A 21143-nucleotide genomic window follows, 5' to 3' on the forward strand; every position below is an offset into this window, starting at 1 on the left:
AAAAAAAAAAAAAAGTTTTCTGTTAGTTGTGCAATAATCCATGTGTCCTAAAGTGGGCGTGGCTTCCCAAGGTGGTAATAAAGAGCAGGTGAGTTCTGTGGTCATATCAAGCTAGTAACAGTTTAATCCTAATTTGGCCAGCATTGTCTTTCTTTTCATGTTTAAGGCCAGTTTGGTCACATAGTAAGTAAGTCATAGGACAGCCAGGATACCATAATACACAGATCCTGTTTCAGAAACAAACAAGCAAGCAAAAGTTTGGGGCTGGAGCGACCGACTCTTAAGTAGTTAAGCACACTTTGCTGCTCCTGCAGAGGACCTGGCCTTCTATCCCAGAACCCACATGACTACACACAACCATCTGTAACCCTAGTTCCAGGGGGTCCTCCTTCTGCCCTCCGTGGACACCAGGCACACACAGATATACATGGAGGCAAAACACCCATTCACTCACACACACACACACACACACACACACACACTAAATCATTTTTAAAAAGTACCTGGGGCTAAAGAGATGGCTCAGTGGTTAAGAGCACTGACTGCTCTTCCAGAGGTCCTGAGTTCAATTCCCAGCAACCACATAGTGGCTCACAACCATCTGTAGTGAGATCTGATGCCCTCTTCTGATGTGTCTGAAGACAGTGACACAGTGTACTCATGTTCGTAAAATAAATAAGTAAATAAATTTTATATTAAAAAGTACCCGTAGAACACTTTAAAATGTGGGTAAAATTTTAAATCTCATGTTTCTTATGAGGTTATAAACTCTTGGGAATTATGTGTCTTTACCAGTTTGCTTTATCAGTTGAGTTTCAAATGTCAAGTTGCCTGATTCCCCTTTAAGTAAGGATGGTCAACTATTGAAGGGTAGAGATAGTTCATAGAACTAAAGGGAAGATGGACAGTCAGGTCCCATAAGGACTGTATCAAATATCTTTAGTTCCCAAGACAGTGATTTTCCACATCTGCATGTCACTGGATTTTGTCAGTATTTTGTTGAAGTTTTTTGCTTGTATGCTTATAATCTTCATTTTGCTACTGTTTTCATTCATTAAGTGAGTTTTAAACTTATTTTCAGTTCTTACATTTCCACTTCTTTATTGTTTCTTTGCAAGTAATTTTATTTCAGGAGTTTTGCCCCTAATTATTGAAACGTTTTCATTCTAGCTATATTTTTACAATTTATTTCAATGTCTCTATGGTTTTTGCCTTGGCATTTGCTGACAAAGCTGAAGTTTGTTCCTTTTGGTATGTAACTTTGGTTTATCACTGACACTTCCTGTTGTTTGGTTCTGAGATATTTTCAAGTTGCCTGCTTTTAGACCAGGCGGCCCTTGAATTCTAGATTTGCCTGCCTCTATTGCTGGGATTAAAGGCAAGCACCACCTTTGTCGATGGCTGTGATCGACACTTAATATTACAAGGCTCTGCATTTTATTCGAATCTCAATCATGGTTCTATTTTTGATGCCCACAGTGATGCATTCCTGTAATCTCGATGTTTAGGGGAGGCTGTGATAAGAGGGTTGTGGATCTGTGGGTTTACTGTCTGTCCTAGTAAGAAAGCCTCTGCAAGTGGCATTGAGATTTATTTACTCTGTGCATGATAGTTGGTGGCTACTCTGGGATCTAGTTGGTGGTCTGTCTTATATTTCAGTTCTAAGAGTCTTTAGCTCGCATCTACCTGCTTGTACCTTGCGGTGAACACTGGAGTCAGTGACTATAGGATTGCTCTCCTAGCGTCTTTCCCACAGTGTGAGGATCAGTACTGGCTGTTTTCTTAGGGCTACTGATTTCAGTCCTGTGTCTAGAAAGGCAGCGCTTTATTTAAACCTGAAAATGTTATTGCCTCTGAGAGTAAATGATGAAAGGAATGAGGGGTGGGAGATGGGAATGATGGAAACGGGAGGAAGCTTTGAATCTTCCCTTTTACCAGCTCAAAGAAGAATACCTCTTATTTCAGAGTTTTGGGTGACTTTTGTCATGGGATGGCTTAGAGAGAATGCAGTGAATTTTAAAAAAGGCATGAGGTTTTTGTTCTCTCAAGGTACCCTACCAAACATGAACTAGAGTCAGGCTTTTCTGGAGCCCTTTCTCTACACTGATGCTCACTTTTGGGTTTCAGGCTGCAGTTCCGGCTGGTGGATATTGGAGGAATAATAAAAAGGTAAATTCACTGTTGGTTCAGTACTATGTTAAGGTCCCCTTCCCACCCATACTAATGCTTACCTTTTAGCGTCCTTCATAGCTGCTCCATATGTTCTGCCCGTTTGTGTGAGTTGCATTCCATATAAGAGGGAGCTCACTGTGTCATGCATGGAGCCAGGACCCCTTAGTTACTTTCTCATTATTTATGCTGCTCAGCAGTACATCCTGCCACTTCATTCTTTTGAACTAAAGTCATGGTCCACATTAGGATCTGTCATGGAGTCTGTGCACTGCACTTGATGGGTGTGGTGCCTGAGGGTCAGTCATCAGGTGAAGTTGAGTTACTGCATTCGTCACTCCTTGTGCTAGTTGTTTCAAGTACGTGAAGGATGTGTGTTGAAATCTCAAACTATGGATGCAGAATTGTATGGCCTCACTCCCTCCCTAAACCTTTCCTCCCTTCCTCCCTAATCGTTCCCTTCCCCCTCCCTCTTTTGTGCATGATACTGGTTTCTGGGCCTCACACAGTAGATAAGTGTTGTACCACTGAGATGTATACTCTATTTTGCTTCTTATCATTTAGAACTTTTGTTGTTAGGGAGATTGAAATACTTTTAAATTTTGAAGCAATTTCAACGATGTGAAAAAAGCAATTCACATTTTATATTGTATTTTGACTGAGTATACTATCATTCCAGATGAATTCAGTGTAAAGTTGTTGATGGTGTTTTACCTTTACAAAATAAATTCACTGGGTATTTAAATGATTATATTAGAATATGTCACCATTCCAGTGCAGAGTGGCCGTGTGAGACTAGTGTTTTGTATTCTGTAGTGTGCACATATACGCACATCTAAATGTAGATATTGACATGATTAAACCATTCTTTTTTCTGTTTGTCTTATCTGTTTTTAAACTTGCCTTTAATGGATTATTTTTTGGTATTCTGTTTCTTTTGTTGTCATAGTAGAAATTTTGTCTTAATTTTAGAGGTTAAAATATCTTTTTTTCTTTTTTTCTTTTTAAAGACAAGGTCTTGTTCTGTAGCCCAGGCTAGCTTTGAACCTATCCTTCTGCTTCAGTTTTCTGACTGTGTGAGCTATAGGTGTCCATTTCCATACCCTGTAATATGCATTTTAAAGTGTTAATCATAGTTGAAATTATATATCCACAATCTCTAATTTCAGAATACTTCAGTTATACCATGTAAAATTTATTATCTGTTATGTAGTTTCTTTTTCCCTCCCACAGCAATTGCCAGTCAACGTTCTGTCTCTGTGTGTTTCCTGTTTTGTATATATCATGTTTGTTTCTACCCTTTTTATTTAGCATAATACTTTTTGGGTTTATGTTGTAGCATGTATCAACTTGTTTTTATTACTAAATATTGTTTTATTTAACATATGGTACAATTTCCTTTATTCACTCAGTTATCTAGGCCATTTGGACCTTTTGACTATTTTGAAGAAATACTGCTATGAATATGTGTACATTTATGTGAGTTTCATGTGAATATGAGTAAGCAGGACGTGTAGTATCGTCCTGTGGTCATTCTACATTTACCTTTTAGAGATTAGCCAAACTTATTCCCTCAATTTCTGAACTCTTTTTTTTTTTTTTTTTTATTTCCCCAAGCCACATGTTCAAGGTTCCTGTTTCCCCATACTTTCTACTCTGTTTGTGTCCTGGGATGGTTTTGTATTTTGACCTGACGGCCAACACATCTGGTCCTCTTAGCATGCCTCTTACTGAAGAGTCTGGTTGACTCCAGGGTCTTTTAAGTTGCCTTCCTACTTGGGTGTGAAATTCATCATGTCGAAGAATCTTTTCATGCATTGTTGTTATTTGCACACCATTTGCATATTCACGTAGAGCCTTGGCTCTCAGCCTTCCTAATGCAGCTGCTCTGTGTTGAGGTGACCCCAACCATAAAATTATCTTTGTTGTTACTTCATAACTGTAATTCTGCTCTTGCTGTGAATTGTAATATGAATATGCGACCCCTGCGAAAGGGTAGTTCAACCCCTAAAGGGGTCCTGACCCACAGGTTGAATACCACTGTCATAGAGAAATCCTCAAGGTTTTTGCCCATTTAAACATTGGGTTACTTGGCTTTTGTCGTTGTTGTTGAGCTATAGAAGTTCTCAAGCTTCTGGATTCAGGTGATCCTCCTGCCTCAGCTTCCAGAGTGCTTCTCCTAAGAAGCCCATCTTACTTTTACTCATCTTCTTTCTCTTCTCCTCCCCTTCTACTTTTTATCTCCTCCTTCTCCTCCTGTTGCTGTCACACTGGGGATTGGACTCAGTGCTTCCCATACAAGGCAAGCTTTACATTTTGCTACATTTATTTTGCACAAAAGTTGTTTGTGTATGTGCCATATGAAGGTGTGTACATGTATGTAGAATCTAGAGGTCAACTCCAGGTAGCATTTCTCAAGAGCCCTTCATTCTTTGAGGCAAGATATCTCATTGGTTAGCCAGGAGCACACCATAGGCTGGCTGCTCAGTGAGCTCAGTGCTCTGCCTGCTCCACCTTTCCAGCCCTGGTGTTTGTAAACACACACCACCATGTTTGGCTTGTTACATGGGTTCTGAGAGTCAAGCTCAGGGTTTCACGTTTACACAAGCACTTTACTGAGAGTTACCACAGAGCCCCCAGAAGTACTTTCTGCTTGTTTTTTGCCCTTCCTCCCCCATGTTTTCTCTGTGACTAATTACACACACACACACACACACACACACACACACACACACACGTCATATTACTTCATAGTTTAAAAGTCGCTGAGGTTTTGTTGGTTTTTCTTTTTTAATGACTTCCTTAATTTATTTTTATTTTATGTACATTGGTGTTTCGCCTTCATGTGTGTTTGTGAGAGTCTCGAGTGGACAGTAACTGGAGTTACACACAGTTGTGAGCTGCTCTGTAGGTGCTGGGAATTGAACCCTAGTCCTCTGGAAAGGCTGTCAGTGCTCTTAACTCAGAGCTATTTTTCTGTTCTGTTATTTTCTTAATCTTCACCTCTTGGTTGTCATTTTGTGTATTGCTTGCCTGCCTTCCTTCTTCTCTTCTCTTCTCTTCTCTTCTCTTCTCTTCTCTTCTCTTCTCTTCTCTTCTTTCTTTCTTTCTTTCTTTCTTTCTTTCTTTCTTTCTTTCTTTTGTTTTTTGTTTTGGTGTTTAGAGGCGGGGTTTCCCTTTGTGGCTTTGGGTATCCTAAAACTTGCTCTGTAGACTAGGCAACCCTTAAACTCAGAGATGCCTGTCTCTGCCTCTGAGTGCTGGGGCCAAAGGCATGCACTACTACCTACCAGCTTAATTTTCATATTTTTATTTTTTTCAGTTTTTTTCTCTACAGTATTATGTAGGAAAAAAAAATCCTATCTTGTAAAACTATGTTTTCATCTTCTGTATTTTTTTTTTTTTTTTTGGAAACTTCTCGTTTTGAGACAGAATGGATCTTGCTATGTTCTAAACTGTTCTTGGCTTCCTGAGTGCCGGGATTGCAGATTTGTGCCACCATGTCCACCTTAAATTTAGTTTGGACACTGAACGTTATACTATTGAACATCTGTATTTCTTTCTTCTTAGAAATTACTGAGCTTACTTTGGTTGGTTTTGTAAATGAGCCTTATGCTGTTGTGGTGCACTCTTGAAATTTGTTAGGATAGATTTCATGTGACTTTTTTTCTGTAGTTTCTCAGTATAAATGACTCAGCTTTCTGACACTAAGTTGCATTTTTAGTCTCTTTTGAATGTCTCCTTTAGATTTCTTCAGTCTGTGTGGTCAGAAGAGTCCCCACCTCCACCCCACGCCCCAGGCTGTGGGTGATTTCTAGTTGTGGTACCCATAGGCTCTGTTGTCGTTGTTTGTCTGGTCTTGTAGAGTTTTCATATAAAGAGCTTCATACTCGAGAACAGACCTGAGGAGGTGAGTTCCCTGTGAGTTAGCCGAAGGCTTCTCCAAGATACATGCTCCTCAATTCTAATCTCTTTATCTTTTATAAATTCTCTTCTGGGTTTCTTCAAGTATGTAGTCTTATTATATATCCTGGGTTTCCTTTCATGTTACTGACGGGAACTGCCTCTTTCCTGTAGAATACACCCAGTTTTATGGGTCACTTCATTTTTGTCCACTAGGACTGCACAATCTGCCATTGCACAGTTGCTTAAAATACTGCTTCTCATATCCAACCTGGTTTTCCTGGCCGACACCATGGTTGTCTTAGTTAAGGTTCCCGTTGCTGTGAACAGACACCATGGCCAAGGCAGCTCTTATAAAGGACAACATTTAATTAGGTCTGGCTTACAGGTTCAGAGGTTCAGTCCTTTATCATCAAGGTGGGAAGATGGCAGCGTCCAGGCAGACATGGTGCTGGAGAAGGAGCTGAGAGTTTTAACTCTTGATCTAACTGCTGCCTAGGCAGCTGGGAGCAGGGTCTCAAAGCCCAGCCCCGAAGTGAGTGACACACTTCCTGAAAAAGGGCCACACCTACTCCAACAAAGCTGCACCTCCTGGTGGCACTCCTGGGCCAAGTATGCTCAGACCAGCATAGTGGTAGAAGCTGAAGTCTGCTGTTGTCACTTTCTCAGATCCTCTGTTTACATGCAACAGCCATGTGAGATGCCCTTTAACTGTATCTCTGTCCTTTATGGTGAACTCAAAGCCAGCCCGGGCTACATGGTAAGATATTCTCCTAGCAAAACAAAAAACCCTAAAGCAAAAGCTAAATTTAAATTTTGTAAGTTCTCATTTTGCACTGCTCTAAGTTACAGAAATTTCATTTACTACAATTTAGTTAAGTAATACCAATTAGCATAGTTTGAATTTTAATTAGCGTGGTATGTTAACTATAGCTACACAGTATATAAATGTCTTTTGTTACCAATTCTCTAGTTCATGGCAACTGTGCCAAAGAGACTGTGTACTGTGGTCAGTCGTGTCTTCCTAGGACTAGTGGTTGCCATCTGTAGCTGGTTTATCTGCACACCGCAGAGTATTTAGTTGTGTTGCTTTCTCCCTGCTGGGATATTTTGTAAATATTGATAATTCAGACTGGAAATTTGGGAATAAAGGTAAAACAAAGTGACGAAGTAGTAACTGAAGTCTGAGGGAAGGGTGAGATGGTGAGGAAGAGACAGCAGGCGGTGATGATGGAAGACATAGCAGATGGCTATGACGCCATGCTGTTAAAGTGACTCCATGGGTAGCCACAGGAAGTTAGGAAGTTGTTTATATCTCAATAAGTACATGCATGTATTCTAACCCCCCTGCCCCATCCACAATTCCAGTCCCAGCAAATTTAGATGAGAAATTTAAAGAGTTACATAATTTTTTCAAATTATAGAAAAATGAAAATTTAGATTTTTTTTTCAAGATAGGGTCTCACTATCTAGCCCAGACTTAAACTCCTTGTCTTCCTGTGTGTTGGAATTAGAGATAGGAACTACCATTCCTGACCAGAATTTTTTAAAATGGCCTTTTTTTAAGTTTATTAATTTATTTAGTGTTGAGGCATAAATGCATATGGGTGTGCATGTGCGTGCGTTCGTGCGTGTGTGTGTGTGTGTGTGTGTGTATGTGTATGTGTGTGTGTGTATTGCATGTATTGCACATGGAAATCAAAGGTCAATTTTGAAAGTCAGTTCTCTCTGCTATGTTTTTTTTCCTCTTCAAGCTTCACTCAGCAGGCACCTTCACTTGTTGAGCTATCTCACTGGGCCCACACATATTTTTAAGTCTTCCTTAGCTCAGGAGTGCTGACTGCTACATGGAGATTTGTGCTATGCCTTGGCTTAGACTTAGGCCTCTTTCTGAAGTTTTTTCATGTCTGTCTCTTTTCAAATATATACATTTTTTTCTCTGTTCTGTCTTCTTCATTCTGTTATATTTGGTCAATGAATGTGAAATATTTATATACTATACAACATGTTTTCATACACACAGTCACTGTGAAGTGCTTGCCACAATCAAGCTTACCAACATGCCTATGACATTAATAGCTTTGATTTTTGGAATCACAAGTCTGGGCACAGCTGACCTGGCACCTCTACTTCAAGACCTCTCACAGGGTCAGGGGTAATGTCTGATTTGGCGTCTTGATTGAGGAAGGACTAACTTCTAAGCTTTCAAGGTAGCTGGCAGAATTATTTTCTTCAAGGGCTGTTGGACTGAGAGCCTTGATTCTTAGCTGGTGCTTGGCTTAAGGCCACCCTTTAGTCCTTGCCACGTGGACTTCTTCAGTACGACTGCTTGCTTCATTAAATCATGCAAGCCAAGCAGGCCAAGCAGGCTGTTCAGTCTTTAAGGTGATAGTTAACCTTATGTAACCTATTCATGGTGTCTCAGTACCTTTGCCAGACTCCTAGGATGGAGGTTTTAGGCCCTCCCCATACAAGGAGTGGGGTTAACTAAGGGCATGGACACAAGGAGGGAGAAGCCATCAGGAGAACGTGTTAAAGTTTGCTTGCCACAATTGTAGCCTGCTATCACTAGTCATTTGATGTTTAGATTGTTTAGCATTTGCTCACTCTGTTCCAGCTTTTCGGCTGCCTACCTTGCCATTTTGACATGTCTCCTGATGTTTGAACACTTCAAGAAGTTGTTCCAAACTCATCTTAAATTTTTAAGGCTAGAGCTCTGAACTTAGTCATCGTTCTAAGGCTCTATTTAGAACAATCAAATGTGTTCATTTTTATTTGATTTTTAGTAATCATAGGCATTCTCAATTGGCATTGTGTGTGTGTGTGTGTGAAGGTGTGCATATACACTCTTCATTTCTCAAGTTCTGTCTCATAGTATTATCTTCAGTTATAACACAGCAATATAGCATTCATTCTGGTTTCTTCTTCCTTCTTCTTTCTTCCTTCTTTCTTTCTTCTTTCTTCTTCTTCTTCCTCTGAGAAGCCTGACTATTTTTCCCAGTCTCTTCCCCATCACATGGAAGTCTCCTTTACTTTTTGGCTACTTGACAGCAGTGCTGCCTTCACCTTTTTTAAAACCTAGGTGTGAAACTGAGTTCTGGACTCTGTCTTTTCACCTCTTGCAGTGCCTTTTGTGCCCTTAAGGAACCTTCCTGCCACTTGCCCTACCCAGTCTCAAGTCTTCCTGCTCACTGGAGTCTCGTCCCTAGCTCTATGCCAGGCCCATCTGCTTCCAGCGATGACGTTCTCATGCTATTTGGACTCCAAAAGCTTGTTTTGAGCCACTGCAGTCACCTAGCAAGAGGCCTGCTTAGCTTGTACTCATTAGTGACTGCTTCCTGGAATTTTGTAGTGGGAGGAGACCAGGAAAAGCTCTATCACTTACATTTTAAAAAAAAAAAAAGCTTCACTTTGGTTTTGATTGTTTGTTTTTTGTTTTGTTTTTTTGTTTGTTTTGTTTTTTGTTGTTGTATTGTTGTTTTTTTGTGTAGCCTTGTCTGGCCTGGAAATCACTTTGTAGACCAGGCTAGCCTGAAACTCAGAGATCTTCCTGCTGCCTCTGCCTTTGAGTGTTGGGATTAAAGATTTGCACTACCACCACTTAGTGGGTCTATTGAAAGAGTTTATATAAAGACCACTGACATTAGCCTAGGGGTGGGGAGGGAATGAGAAAGAAAATGAATGAGTGCATATGATTTTTAAAAGTATTTTTTTAGTGCTGGGATTAAAGGCATGTACTGCCTTGCAGAAAACAGTACATTTTGCAAATTTTATAACCCTTATTTAACTTTTCTACAGTTTTGTGTAATAGCTAGATGGATTTGATCATCTGACCTGTTATGGCAGGTGATGAGACTTTTGTTTTGGGATAAACTAGTAAACAGACTTCTTAAATGTTGCTAATGATGGATTGGCAAGTGAGATGGCTCAGCAGGTAAGGTGCTGGCTGTGAAGCCTGACATCCTGACCAGGACCACACAGTAGAAGGACAGATTGATTCTCCCTAAGTGGTCCTCTGCCCTCCACATGTGCAACATGGCATACAAACTCTCTCACAATAAATAAGTAGTTAAATAAATGTAATTTTTGAAGGCAAACATTGACTTTGTAAGTTAGAGCTTGAGAGCCTTGCAAGGAATAGGCAATATTGCATTTCTCTTGGCCTGAATTTTTTTTAGTTGATATAGTAGTGGAAAGGGAATTCTTTACCATGGCTTAAGGATACATAAACTCTCAATGCAGCTATCTTTTTATTGTTGATTATTATAGCATCTATTACTCCTAGAAGTTGACCAACAGGGACCTGAGTTTAGGAGATTTTTGTCATTCAGCTCTCATACAGTGAGTGCTGAGGCCAGCCCTTTGCCTGCAGGGCCTTCTCAGCGAGCGTTAAAGTGTGGGGGAGGGGTGAAGATTCTCAGGGATCTCAGGGTGGATTTGAACTTGTTAGGCACATGATGCTGAATTCTTGAAACACCAGACACATTTTGTTGCAACGTATCAGTCTCTTTTTTTCTCATTCTTTGATTTAGTAGAAACCTGTTTAGTACCTCCCTCTATTTTGCATAGACTGTTAAAATTTTTTTAAGATTTATTTTAAAATTGTGTGTGTGTGTGTGTGTGTGTGTGTGTGTGTGTGTGTGTGTGTATGTACACATGAGTGAGGGTGGAGGCACAAGATTATGGGTAGAAGACAAAAGAGGGAGTTGGATTTCCTGAGCTGGTGGTTGTGAGCTCCTTAATGTGGGTGCTGGAAACAAACTCTGGCCCCCTGCAACAACGGCAAGTACTTCTAACCGCTGAGCCTCATCTCTAGCCCCTCCCCGTATATAGAAAGATCATTATGTATTTTTATGTATATGAGTGTTTTGTCTGCTTGTGTGCCTAGTACCATCACAGGTATCAGGTTCCCTGGAACTGGAGTTATAGATGGTTTAGAGCCACTATCTGTGGTGCCCGGGAACCCAAGTGTTTTGTAAGAGTAATGAGTACTCTAAACCCCTGAACCATTTCTCCAGTCCCCTAACCCCCCCCCCCCCATATTAGATATGTTTTAAAAGCTGACAAACCTGTGTAGTTGAACCCATTTTTTAGTTTAAATAAAGTATTGCAGTCTTTGAGTTTTATTTTTACTTACTGTGTTTTTGTGCATATTTGCATGTGCCATGGTCTCTGGGGATGGAACTCAAATTTTCAGACTCCTAAGGCTTGCTCACCAAACACTGTTACTTGCTGAGCCATCTCCTTGGTCTAGCTTTCTGCTGTAATGCCAAGGAGAGTCATTCAGGGTGAAGTTAGATAGAAAATGAGCTGAAGGAACAGGTCTGTGCTATCCAGAGCTGTGTTTACACAGGATGAGATATAATCTATTAACTGAGGCTTTGAGTTTACCCAGGAAAATCATTTAAGAAGTGTGCCATTCAGGAGTTCTTTAATGATTAGTAGAACTTTCATATTTAGATGTGGGAATGTAGTTGTAGTTGTCGGATTGAAACGCACACACCCTCATTTTTCTATTTAAAAAGTTAAGGGCTTGGAGCATGGCTCAGGAGCAGAGTTATCTTAGCATGACCCTGGGTTTGATCCACAGCAAAAGAGGTTGGGAGGATGAGAGAAGTTTAGAGATTTACATTTGCAGAGAGAAAAAGCAAGGCTAGTCCAAAGCTTAGTTAGAAAACTATGTGCTAGGCTGGAGAGATGGCTCAGTGGTTAAGAGCACTGACTGCTCTAGCAGAGGTCCTGAGTTCAAATCCTAGCAACCACATGTAAAGGGATCCAATGCACTCTTCTGGTGTGTGTCTAAAGACAGCTACAGTGTACTCATCATATAAATAAAAAATAAATCTTAAAACAAAAAAGAAAACTATATGCTTAAAGATGTGATCTTGCTATAGAGCCTTATCTGGCCTCAGACACATAATCTTGTTTTAGCTTTCCATGAATTGGGATTATTGGAATGTGCCAGCAGGCCTGGACTTAAAAACTTTTTTTTTTTTAGTCCTAGGGATAGAACTTAGGGCCTCACACATTAGGGACACTCTACCACTGAGCTATATCTCCAGCTCCTTCTTTTAACTTTTTTCTTTTCGATATGATATTGCTAAGTTGTCCAGACTGGCTTTAAATTCACTCCATAGATCAGGCATGTCTTGAATGTGTGATCCTCCAGCAATAGCCTCCAGTAGCTGGGATCACAGGCCTGGCAGTTGAATCAAAGGCAATATTATTAAATGATGGACAGACCATGTATTATGCCTTTGTTTAGAATTGACCCATAAACTTGGGCAACTCTCATTGGGCAGCATTTACCAGTATGAGTAAGATTAATTATTGCAATACAAACCAATTGGAAAATTGGTTTTTAAATTGAGCCATAATATATAAAATCTTATGATAATGTACAAATCTGACTATATTCAAGTGCAGTTTTCTTACCCATACCAATTGTCTTGTAATAATCGAGAATGCATCCTCTGTGTGGTGTTTGCAAGTTAATACTATTTGGGAAATCACACTGGGTATATCTGGCTTCCCTGGGTGTATGTGGCTCATTATTGATCATAATTTTATTTTGGAATTTTAGTTTAAGTAGATGGGGTAAGCCCCTTTCAGACTTTTAGTTGTTGGTGGAGTTGTGATGGAGGATTGGGTGTGTGAATGAGAACGAACATTAGAATGAACACAAAAGAGGCTCTGGTAAAAATTCATCAAGTGCTAACACCAGCATAGATTCTTAGGGAAAACAGGAGACCACAATCATGGGAGAAATGCCTTCAAAACTTACCCAAGACGCTCTACAGATACAAACAAGTATGTGTGTTGTAATGAGAAAGAAGAGTCCCATGTCTGTGAATGAAGGGGTTTGGCTGAGTTCTAGACCTGCAGGACCCACTGTGCACTGTGCAGAGCTTCAGTATGGCTGAGGTGTGTGAGCACCCGCCTCTTCTGTCAAGCTCTTTTCCAATGCTCGCTGCACTTGGAGCCATCCTTTCCCTTTTACGCACTCTCACGTTTCTACCTCTCCTACATATCTCAGATTGAGATTCTCCTTCAGAATGACACTGGATTTTAAAGAAAAAAAAAATCCACTAAGCAAACTTAATAAAAGTACCATGTCTCTAAAGAATAGCAGGATAGTAAACTTTAGCAACGAGTTTCTCTATATTAGGAATCTTTCGTATATAGTGACTTCATGCTGATGGATGAATATGTTCCATGAAGGAAAGGGATTTTTTTTTCCTTTTGTTTCATTTCCTTTCTTTTCTTTTGGTTTCCTTTTCTTCCTTCTGATACCAGCTTGCTAATACCCCTGGCACTGATGGTGGCTGGCACGCATGGTATTCACTATGTAAACTCAAGCTCATCGTGAAGTGCGGGCAGTCATCTGACCTCAGTCTCTGTGGTTCTGGGCTTACTGATGTGAGCCACCATGCCCAGCTAAGAAGGAATGTTTTTAAAAAAGACTTACTTACTTACGTCCCAGTACCAGCCCCTCTTCTCCCCCCAGAAAGGGATTTTTTTTTTTCTTTTTAAGGCCGTTGATATAGCTCAGTGGCAGATTGCTTATCTACCATGTTTAAAGGTCTGCTTTCAGCATGAGTAGTATCAAAGGGGGTGGGGGTGGGGGAAGAATTTCTTTTTGTCCATTGTCTTAGTCAGGGTTTCTATTCCTGCACAAACATCATGACCAAGAAGCAAGTTGGGGAGGAAAGGATTTATTCAGCTTATACATTCACATTGCTGTTCATCACCAAGGAAGTCAGGACTGGAACTCAAGCAGGTCAGGAAGCAGGAGCTAATGCAGAGGCCATGGAGGGATGTTCTTTACTGGCTTGCCTCCCCTGGCTTGCTCAGCCTGCTCTTTTATAGAACCAAGACTACCAACCCAGGGATGGCACCACCCACAAGGGGCTTTTCCCCCTTGATCACTAATTGAGAAAATGCCTTACAGTTGGATCACATGGAGGCATTTCCTCAACTGAAGCTCCTTTCTCTGTGATAACTCCAGCTGTGTCAAGTTGACACAAAACTAGCCAGTACATCCATTGTTGTATCTGGTGCTCAGAACAAGAAAGACATTCAATAAATACTTATCGAATAAGTTGATAAACATTAGCTGTAAGAAAAACTTAGGTCGTAACTTACTTATGAAAATTATCTCAGTGAAACTTTGTGTTGTTAGAGGCAGGGTCTCACTGTGTAGCTTAGCTGGCCTGGAGTTCAGTGAGTAGACCAGTCTAGCTAGGAGGGAAGGTTTCAGTTACTATTGCTGATTCAGTGAGGCATTCTCTTCTTAATTAAGTTTCTGAGATTTTATTTTTATTTTGAGTGTTTGGATGTTTTACTGGCATGTATGTCTGTACACCATGTGCCCGTGGGGGTCAGAAGACGGATCAGATTCTCTGTGACTGAAGTTACAGCTATGTGGGTTCTGGGAACTGAGCTCCAGTCTTTTGGAAGAGTTTCCAGTATCCTTAATGCCTGAGCCACCTCTCCAGCCCCAGTAAAGAGAGTATTTGTAGTTCAGAGCAGGGATTCTCAAAGTGACAGAAACTTTAAATATGACTCCTAACTGTCCCCTTTGTTCTGTTGCCCTTCTCCCAATATAAGTATTTCAAGTGCAGATGAGCTGAAAAGGACTGAAGTTAGTAAATATAGTGCCCAGGAGACACAGAGGTAAATGGCAGAAACAGGAGCACGGAAATGGTAAATGTGTTAGGGCTCAGAGAAGCATCTGAGTAGAGTATCAAAGCAGTTAGATAGCTAGAGTGCCAGAGCCAACCAGAAGGGTAGATAGAGGAGGTGGCTTGATAAAGGCAGAGAGAGGAAATCCCTGATGGAAAACACTGAAGACAACATTTATCTGCTGTTTGTAAAATGGGTTGTAGCTTGATGTAAAGAAATTGGAGCCGTGAATGGAAGGGACTCACTGCTGTCACAGTCTGGGTGATAACACTGCCTGGCTTGTTGTACTGTCTGGTGATGCCTTTAGCAGATCCTTTCCAAGTCCCCACCCCCAGGTTTTGATACAGGGATGGTGACAGCAGGATGAAGAGCTCCAGGAAGTAGGAATGGATTCTAGTCCCCACTTGCTGTCCTATTTCCTACGTTCCTGAGCATGAGCAGACAAGTCCTTACCTATAAAATGAAAACAGCCACCTGTAAGCAGGCATCTAGACTGGAGTCTTTAGCAACTGTGATCTTCATATGAGTTATAGACAGTGACAGTGTGAGCAGGAAATATTATATCTTGTATCTCATTGTGCACTTCTGCCAATTATTTAAAGCAGTAAAAGAACTAGAACATCATCTCATATTCTGTAAAATTTTATTTCTTGTGAAAATGACTTTCTATTTTAAAATATGTATTCGTTGAGTATGGATGGGTCTTTATTTTAGCTGTTATTAAGGTTTCATAGTGCTCAAGCTAACGGACAAAACTTCATCCTGGGGTCGTTTTAGAGAAACACAAAGAATAGAGAGTCCACTCTGCCATATGTAGATCTTGTGGAACTAAGCAGAGCTTGGGGAGATGATTCGGCCAGTAACATTCTTGCCAGGGCATGCGATGCGCCCTTGTAAGACAGACAGGAAGCTTGTCAGCCAAGCCTAGCCTAATGAGCAAGTCTCAAGTTCTAGTGAGAGACTTCATCTCAAAACACTAGGTGAATGGCTCCTGAGGAGTACCACCTGAGGTTAATCAACCCTGACCTACGCACACGCACAGACACACACACACACACACGCACGCACCACATCTGCAAACTGCCTCCCCCCACCAGCCTCAAAACACGGTAACACTAACAGTGTTTAATGTTACTAGAATTGGTACTTTTGGGGCTGTTGAATGCACTCTGTTCGTCCCATCCTTTCCTTGCTGAAGGTTTTAGCACCACGACTCTCCGGCTCCCTACTCTTCTTCCCCTGTTGTTTTGTTTCTGTTTGGATTGTTTCTTGCCCTACCCCCTTTAATCCATCTGGAAAGATGAAGAGGCAGCTGCTATGTTAACTGTGCACGGTGGTTAATGAATAACAGACTAACAGGACACATAAAGCATATGCAAGCTGCAGAGCCAGTGCTGTCAGGCCCCAGGGAGACAATGCTTTTTCTTTTCTTTTTAAAAGACATTCTCCTGTGATATTTTGTTTCTTAATTTACCATTCTTAATATTGTAATGCTCCCACAAAGTTCTCTTCTCTGCTTAGTTTGTATAGTATTTCTTTTACCGTATGATGCATTTATAGAAGACTGTTGAGGCTCAAGGAGGAAATTAGTCAATCCAGCATATTTAAGAAGTAGATTTCCTAGTTCAGGTGTGTTTATTCATAGAAAAACAGGGATAGAAATTTGTGACATGCGTGGTTTTTGGACCTCTGACATTTTGTCTCTTGCCTTTTGGTTACTAGTGCTCCCTTTGAGTTTCTCCTGGATTAGAACCACTGTATACCATTTTCTCCCAAGTGCCAGGAGGCAGAGGTAGGCAGAGCCTGGTCCACCTAGAGAGCTCCAGGCCAGCTAAGGCTACATAGTGAGCCTGCATCTTACCCCCTTGCCAATGTTTCTATCATAAAGACCAACTACAACTTGAATATTGCATCAGCCAATCCTTGAAAATTCCTGTAATCTGTGCCATCCTGTCTCATACTGTCCCATCTCATAGTTGTCCTCTCTCTGCAGTGCTCTATGCCCAGGTCTCTGTGGCTGGGCTGCTCCAGCCTGGCGGACAGCATGCCTTCGCTGCGATGCCTGTATAACCCAGGGACTGGCGCACTCACAGCTTTCCAGGTACTTTCTCTGTCTCTGTGGATTATGGGTGGGGGGGTTGTCTAATTCATTAGTGTGTCCTTCCTTCTCTCCTATAGTTTACTCGCATCACCTCTTCTCCTTTATAGCGCCTGTATTTACATCACTCAGTATTTCTTCGGGGGCTAACTTTTAATATAGACCTAGACTTACCGACTTTTAGAACATCTTTATCCTAATTGTTTTGTCAAAATGGATAAAACACAACTGGAGCAGTGAGTTTCAGATCTTGTACCGATACTGATTTTTAAGATAATATAAGTAGCAATTCAGAATGTAGTGTTTGCTGTGAACCTACATAAAATCAAGTCAAATAATTAGGTAATTGAAATCATATGCACAAACATCTTATGTTTTTTATTTGATTACTGCTATGTTCAGAATGCCTGGGTTACTATGCTACTATCATGTGTGTATGCATACATACACATTTATGTTTACATTACACATTAAGAACTATGTGTTACTTGCATCTTAAAGGTTTTCTTGTTTCAGAGTGGGGAAGCTGTCGATATAGTTTCCATTTTGAAAAACTCCAGTTGGTCTTACATGATGGACTCTAGCTCCTCCCTGTCTTCCTTAGAGGTCAAGAGGTCATTTCCATAGTGTCAGATAAGCTGTAGAAGAAGCGAATGGAACTTTGTAGAGGAAAGTGAAAGAAAGAACTTGATGCCCGTAGCTTATGGGTTAGGGTGTCATGCACAATTGTTCTTGGCAGAAGTGTTGTCTATCTACTTAAGGTATTTGGGATTTGTGTTTAGCTTTAATACCTTAATAGTATTAAAAAATTGTCTTTCTTTTTCTTTTAGGTATATCTTATTTTATTTATGTAAATGTGTGTGCAGGTGTGTGAAGAGGCCAGAGGGATGTGGGATTCCCTGGAACTCTTGTGTACAGGCAGTTGTGAGTCACCAAACATGGGATCTGGGGCCCAAACTCGGGTCCTCTGGAAAGAGCATTAAGCTCTCCAGCTCCTCACAATTTGTCTTTTAATGTCCGTGTATGCTGGTACGCAGGAGTGAGCCGCTTGTCCAGCTATTTGCCAGGTTGTTTTTTACCCTTGCAATTTATTATCTGTTCAGAGAAATTCCACAGACAAGTTGTAACTAAATATGAAAATATCCATGATGAAGTCTGGAAGAACGGGATTAAGTACTGACAGTTAGTTACCAGTCTTCAGCAATACTATGTTAGTCATGCTTTCATTTTCCTTTGTGCAGTTTAATGTTCACTTCCTTTGCTTATACTAGAAAATAGTAGGTAAATCATTTCAAATACTTTGTCACTCACTCTTTTATGCGGGGGTTTTTATTACTGTGGAGAGAGATTATGACCACAGCAACTCTTATAATGGAAAACATGTCATTGGAGCTGGCATACAGTTCAAAGCATTGTATGGTGAGAAGCCTAGTGGCATATAAGCAGACATTGTGCTGCCTGTGTGTAGCTGAGAGTCCTACATTCGGATCAGTAGGGGACAGGAAGAGAGAGTGACACTGGGCCTGGCTTGAGCTTATGAAACTTCAAAACCCACTCCAGTGACATACTTCCTCCAAAAAGGTTACACCTCCTCCAACAAAGCCATACCTCCTAATAGTCCCCTCCTCATGGCCCTGTGGGGCCATTTTCTCTCATACCACATAGTCACTAGTACTGTGATCTTGAACAAATTGTTTTACTTTCATGTTCATTTCCCACATCTGTTACATGGCAACTGTAGACATGAATGGACACATGTTGCTGCTTTTATCATCGTTGTATACATTGTTGCTCTGAGAGAGTGTGTGGTATCCTGAGAGTGTCAGTTCATCCCAGGGTGAATTATTTTGTTAAGGTGGTTTTTCTGTCTTGTTTTAAATCAGTGTATTCTGCTCAGGAAAGTCCTGACTTCAAGAACCCAGAGTTCTTTGCTTTGCTATTGTTATGTTTGAGACAGGACATCACTTTATAACCCAGGCTGGCCTGCGACTCTAGAGTATCCTGCCTCAGCCTCTGAGCCCTGGAATTGTAGGTGTGTTTCAGCAACCCCTGCTAATCTATTGGGTTTAAGTTGCATTGAGTTTAACCAGTTTGTAAAGTCTCAGGGAATAGGCTCATCAAAATTGTCTACACTTTAGGCCCAATCACTCTCAGGGTGGATAATTTGTTTGAAAGTATTCAAAGAGCTTACCAAAAGCAGTGATACAGATTATTAACAGACAAAGGATACACGTTAAACCTAGTCAAGAGAGACATCCATGGGCCAGAGAAGATGGCTCAGTGGATAAGATTGGTGACCTGAGTTCAATCTCTGGATTCCACAAAATGGCAGGAAAGAATTTTTACCCTCCAAGGATTTGGATGAATTTTCTCACTTTGCCTCGCCTCTCCTATTCTTTTTTCTCGTGCCCTCCAATGTCTCCTTTTCCTCTCCCTCTCTGTGCTCTCTCTCTCTGTCTGTCTCTCATACACACACACACTCTCACTCTCTCTCTTTCTCTTTCTGTCTGTCTGTCTCTCATACACACACACACTCTCACTCTCTCTTTCCCTCTCTGTCTCTGTCTCTGTCTCTCTCTCTCTCTCTCTCACACACACACACACACACACATTTGTGTGCCACATGCATGCAATGTTTGCAAAGTCCTGAAGAGAGTGTTGGCCCCTCCTGGACTGGAGTTAAAGAACGATGCTTGTGAGCCACCATATGGATGCTAGGAATGAAGCTCAGGAGCAGCTCGTGCTCTTAACTTCTGAGTTATATCCAGCCCTAAATAAATAATCTTCAAGAAAGACTTAATTAAAGAAAAAACAAAACAAATACCAGAAGAGACACATAGGAAAGGATCTTAGAGAGGTTAAAATGTGCAGTTGTTAATCACTCTCATGCCGTGGGGCCACTCTCACTATTATAGCCTTTCAGGCACAATGTGTGGTAATCTATACCAACCTCCAAAGTCATATTTATTCAAACTTATTTGTTTATTGCCTCCATGGCTGGCCTTTAGTCTCTAGCCCATCCTTGTAGGCCACACTGAAGCCTTTAGAGTCCCGGTCTCCTCTTGGTGTTGAAACTTATACAGTGTTTTTTCCACCTCTGAATGTAGATTGCATTTCCAGCATCTAAAATCCTCAAGCAGAGACACTTATACTCACAAGAAGTCAAGCCTAAACACCACTTCCTTTTCACCAAGGGCAAAGGCAGATTTCTCTTTAAGTTTAATTCTTCACTACATAGGTATCATAACCTGTTATGGAAATGCAATAGGATCTATTTATCCTTGTGTATATTGAAGCCAAATTTTATTTAACAGTTATTTATAATTTTTATATTTATATTCCACTGTGAAATGAGTAAGAGAGCTATGAAGCCACATAATCCCCAAGGCAGAATCTCCCTGAAGTGATTGGGTCTATAAAAGAACTGTGCAGGGAGCCATAGCACTGTATACAGGAGGGGCCTGGCCAGGGTTATAGCAGAATGGAAGAGCACTACACAGTGTGCACAGGGCCTGGGTTCTATCTGCCCCACCACAAATAAAACAAACTAGTCCTGGTCTAACCTAAGAGTTGGGGTAAGGACAGTCAGCTAACCATGTAGACTGAGAATGGACTGGGCAAAAGTCCGAGGACAGGAATGGCTTGGTGCATTAACACCCCCCTCCCCTCCATGACACAACAGCTGAAAACTACAGAGATACTGGTAACCTTACTGAGAACAAGCTGGGGAAGCCGCTGATGACCTCGTCATGGAGGGCTGGGGCATGGGCAGTGAGGTGCTGGAAGGGCTGAGCACAGATGTTTACCACTGTGGCTATAGACAGATCATCTTAGAAAGCGAACATTTCTCTTGGTCGCCTTTTCATTTGTCTACCTCCAAAGTTCGACATTACAGGCCTCTGCCACCATACCTAGCAGTTTTACTAATTTGGAGGCGAGGACAGTTTGCACTCCTTAATAATTACTGAGGAACCCTAACTTACTTTATGCATGTGGCTTGTATCTACTGATATTTACTGATATTTACTTTGTTTGAAATGAGAATAGAAAAAATATTATTATTTAAAATAATTGTAATTACTCTTCAGGACGTGAATGAGTTCAAGGTTGTTCTGTCTACAGAGCAAGTTTGAAGCCACCCTGGCCTACATGGAGTCTTGCATAATAACAACACTAACAAAAAACCCTACGTCATACAAATAGAACATTCTTAATGACAATGTATTTAAAACACTAATGCTGGCATTGTTTAATTTTTGTACATCTAGTGTCTGGAGTAATTAAAGGC

At 40.9% G+C, this 21143-nt stretch overlaps 1 protein-coding gene across 9 annotated transcripts in view; it reads left to right on the forward strand.

Moving 5' to 3' along the window:
* The window catches only part of Btrc (beta-transducin repeat containing E3 ubiquitin protein ligase), a 166427-nt gene that overhangs the window by 39534 nt on the left and 105750 nt on the right, over positions 1–21143 (forward strand). For 4 of the 9 annotated variants that reach the window (XM_029472467.1, XM_021151574.2, XM_029472466.1 and 1 more), the window contains exon 2: positions 16751–16858. The exons of 1 other annotated variant lie outside the window; for it this stretch is intronic. In XM_029472467.1, coding sequence (XP_029328327.1) covers positions 16751–16858 — 108 coding nt within the window. Of the gene's footprint in view, positions 1–2127; positions 2170–16750; positions 16859–21143 lie in introns of all 9 variants that reach the window. 4 more of the 9 variants (XM_021151577.2, XM_029472464.1, XM_029472469.1 and 1 more) reach the window with 2 other exon arrangements.

This window comes from Mus caroli, chromosome 19, assembly GCF_900094665.2.
Source record: "Mus caroli chromosome 19, CAROLI_EIJ_v1.1, whole genome shotgun sequence".
Lineage (NCBI taxonomy): Eukaryota > Metazoa > Chordata > Mammalia > Rodentia > Muridae > Mus > Mus caroli.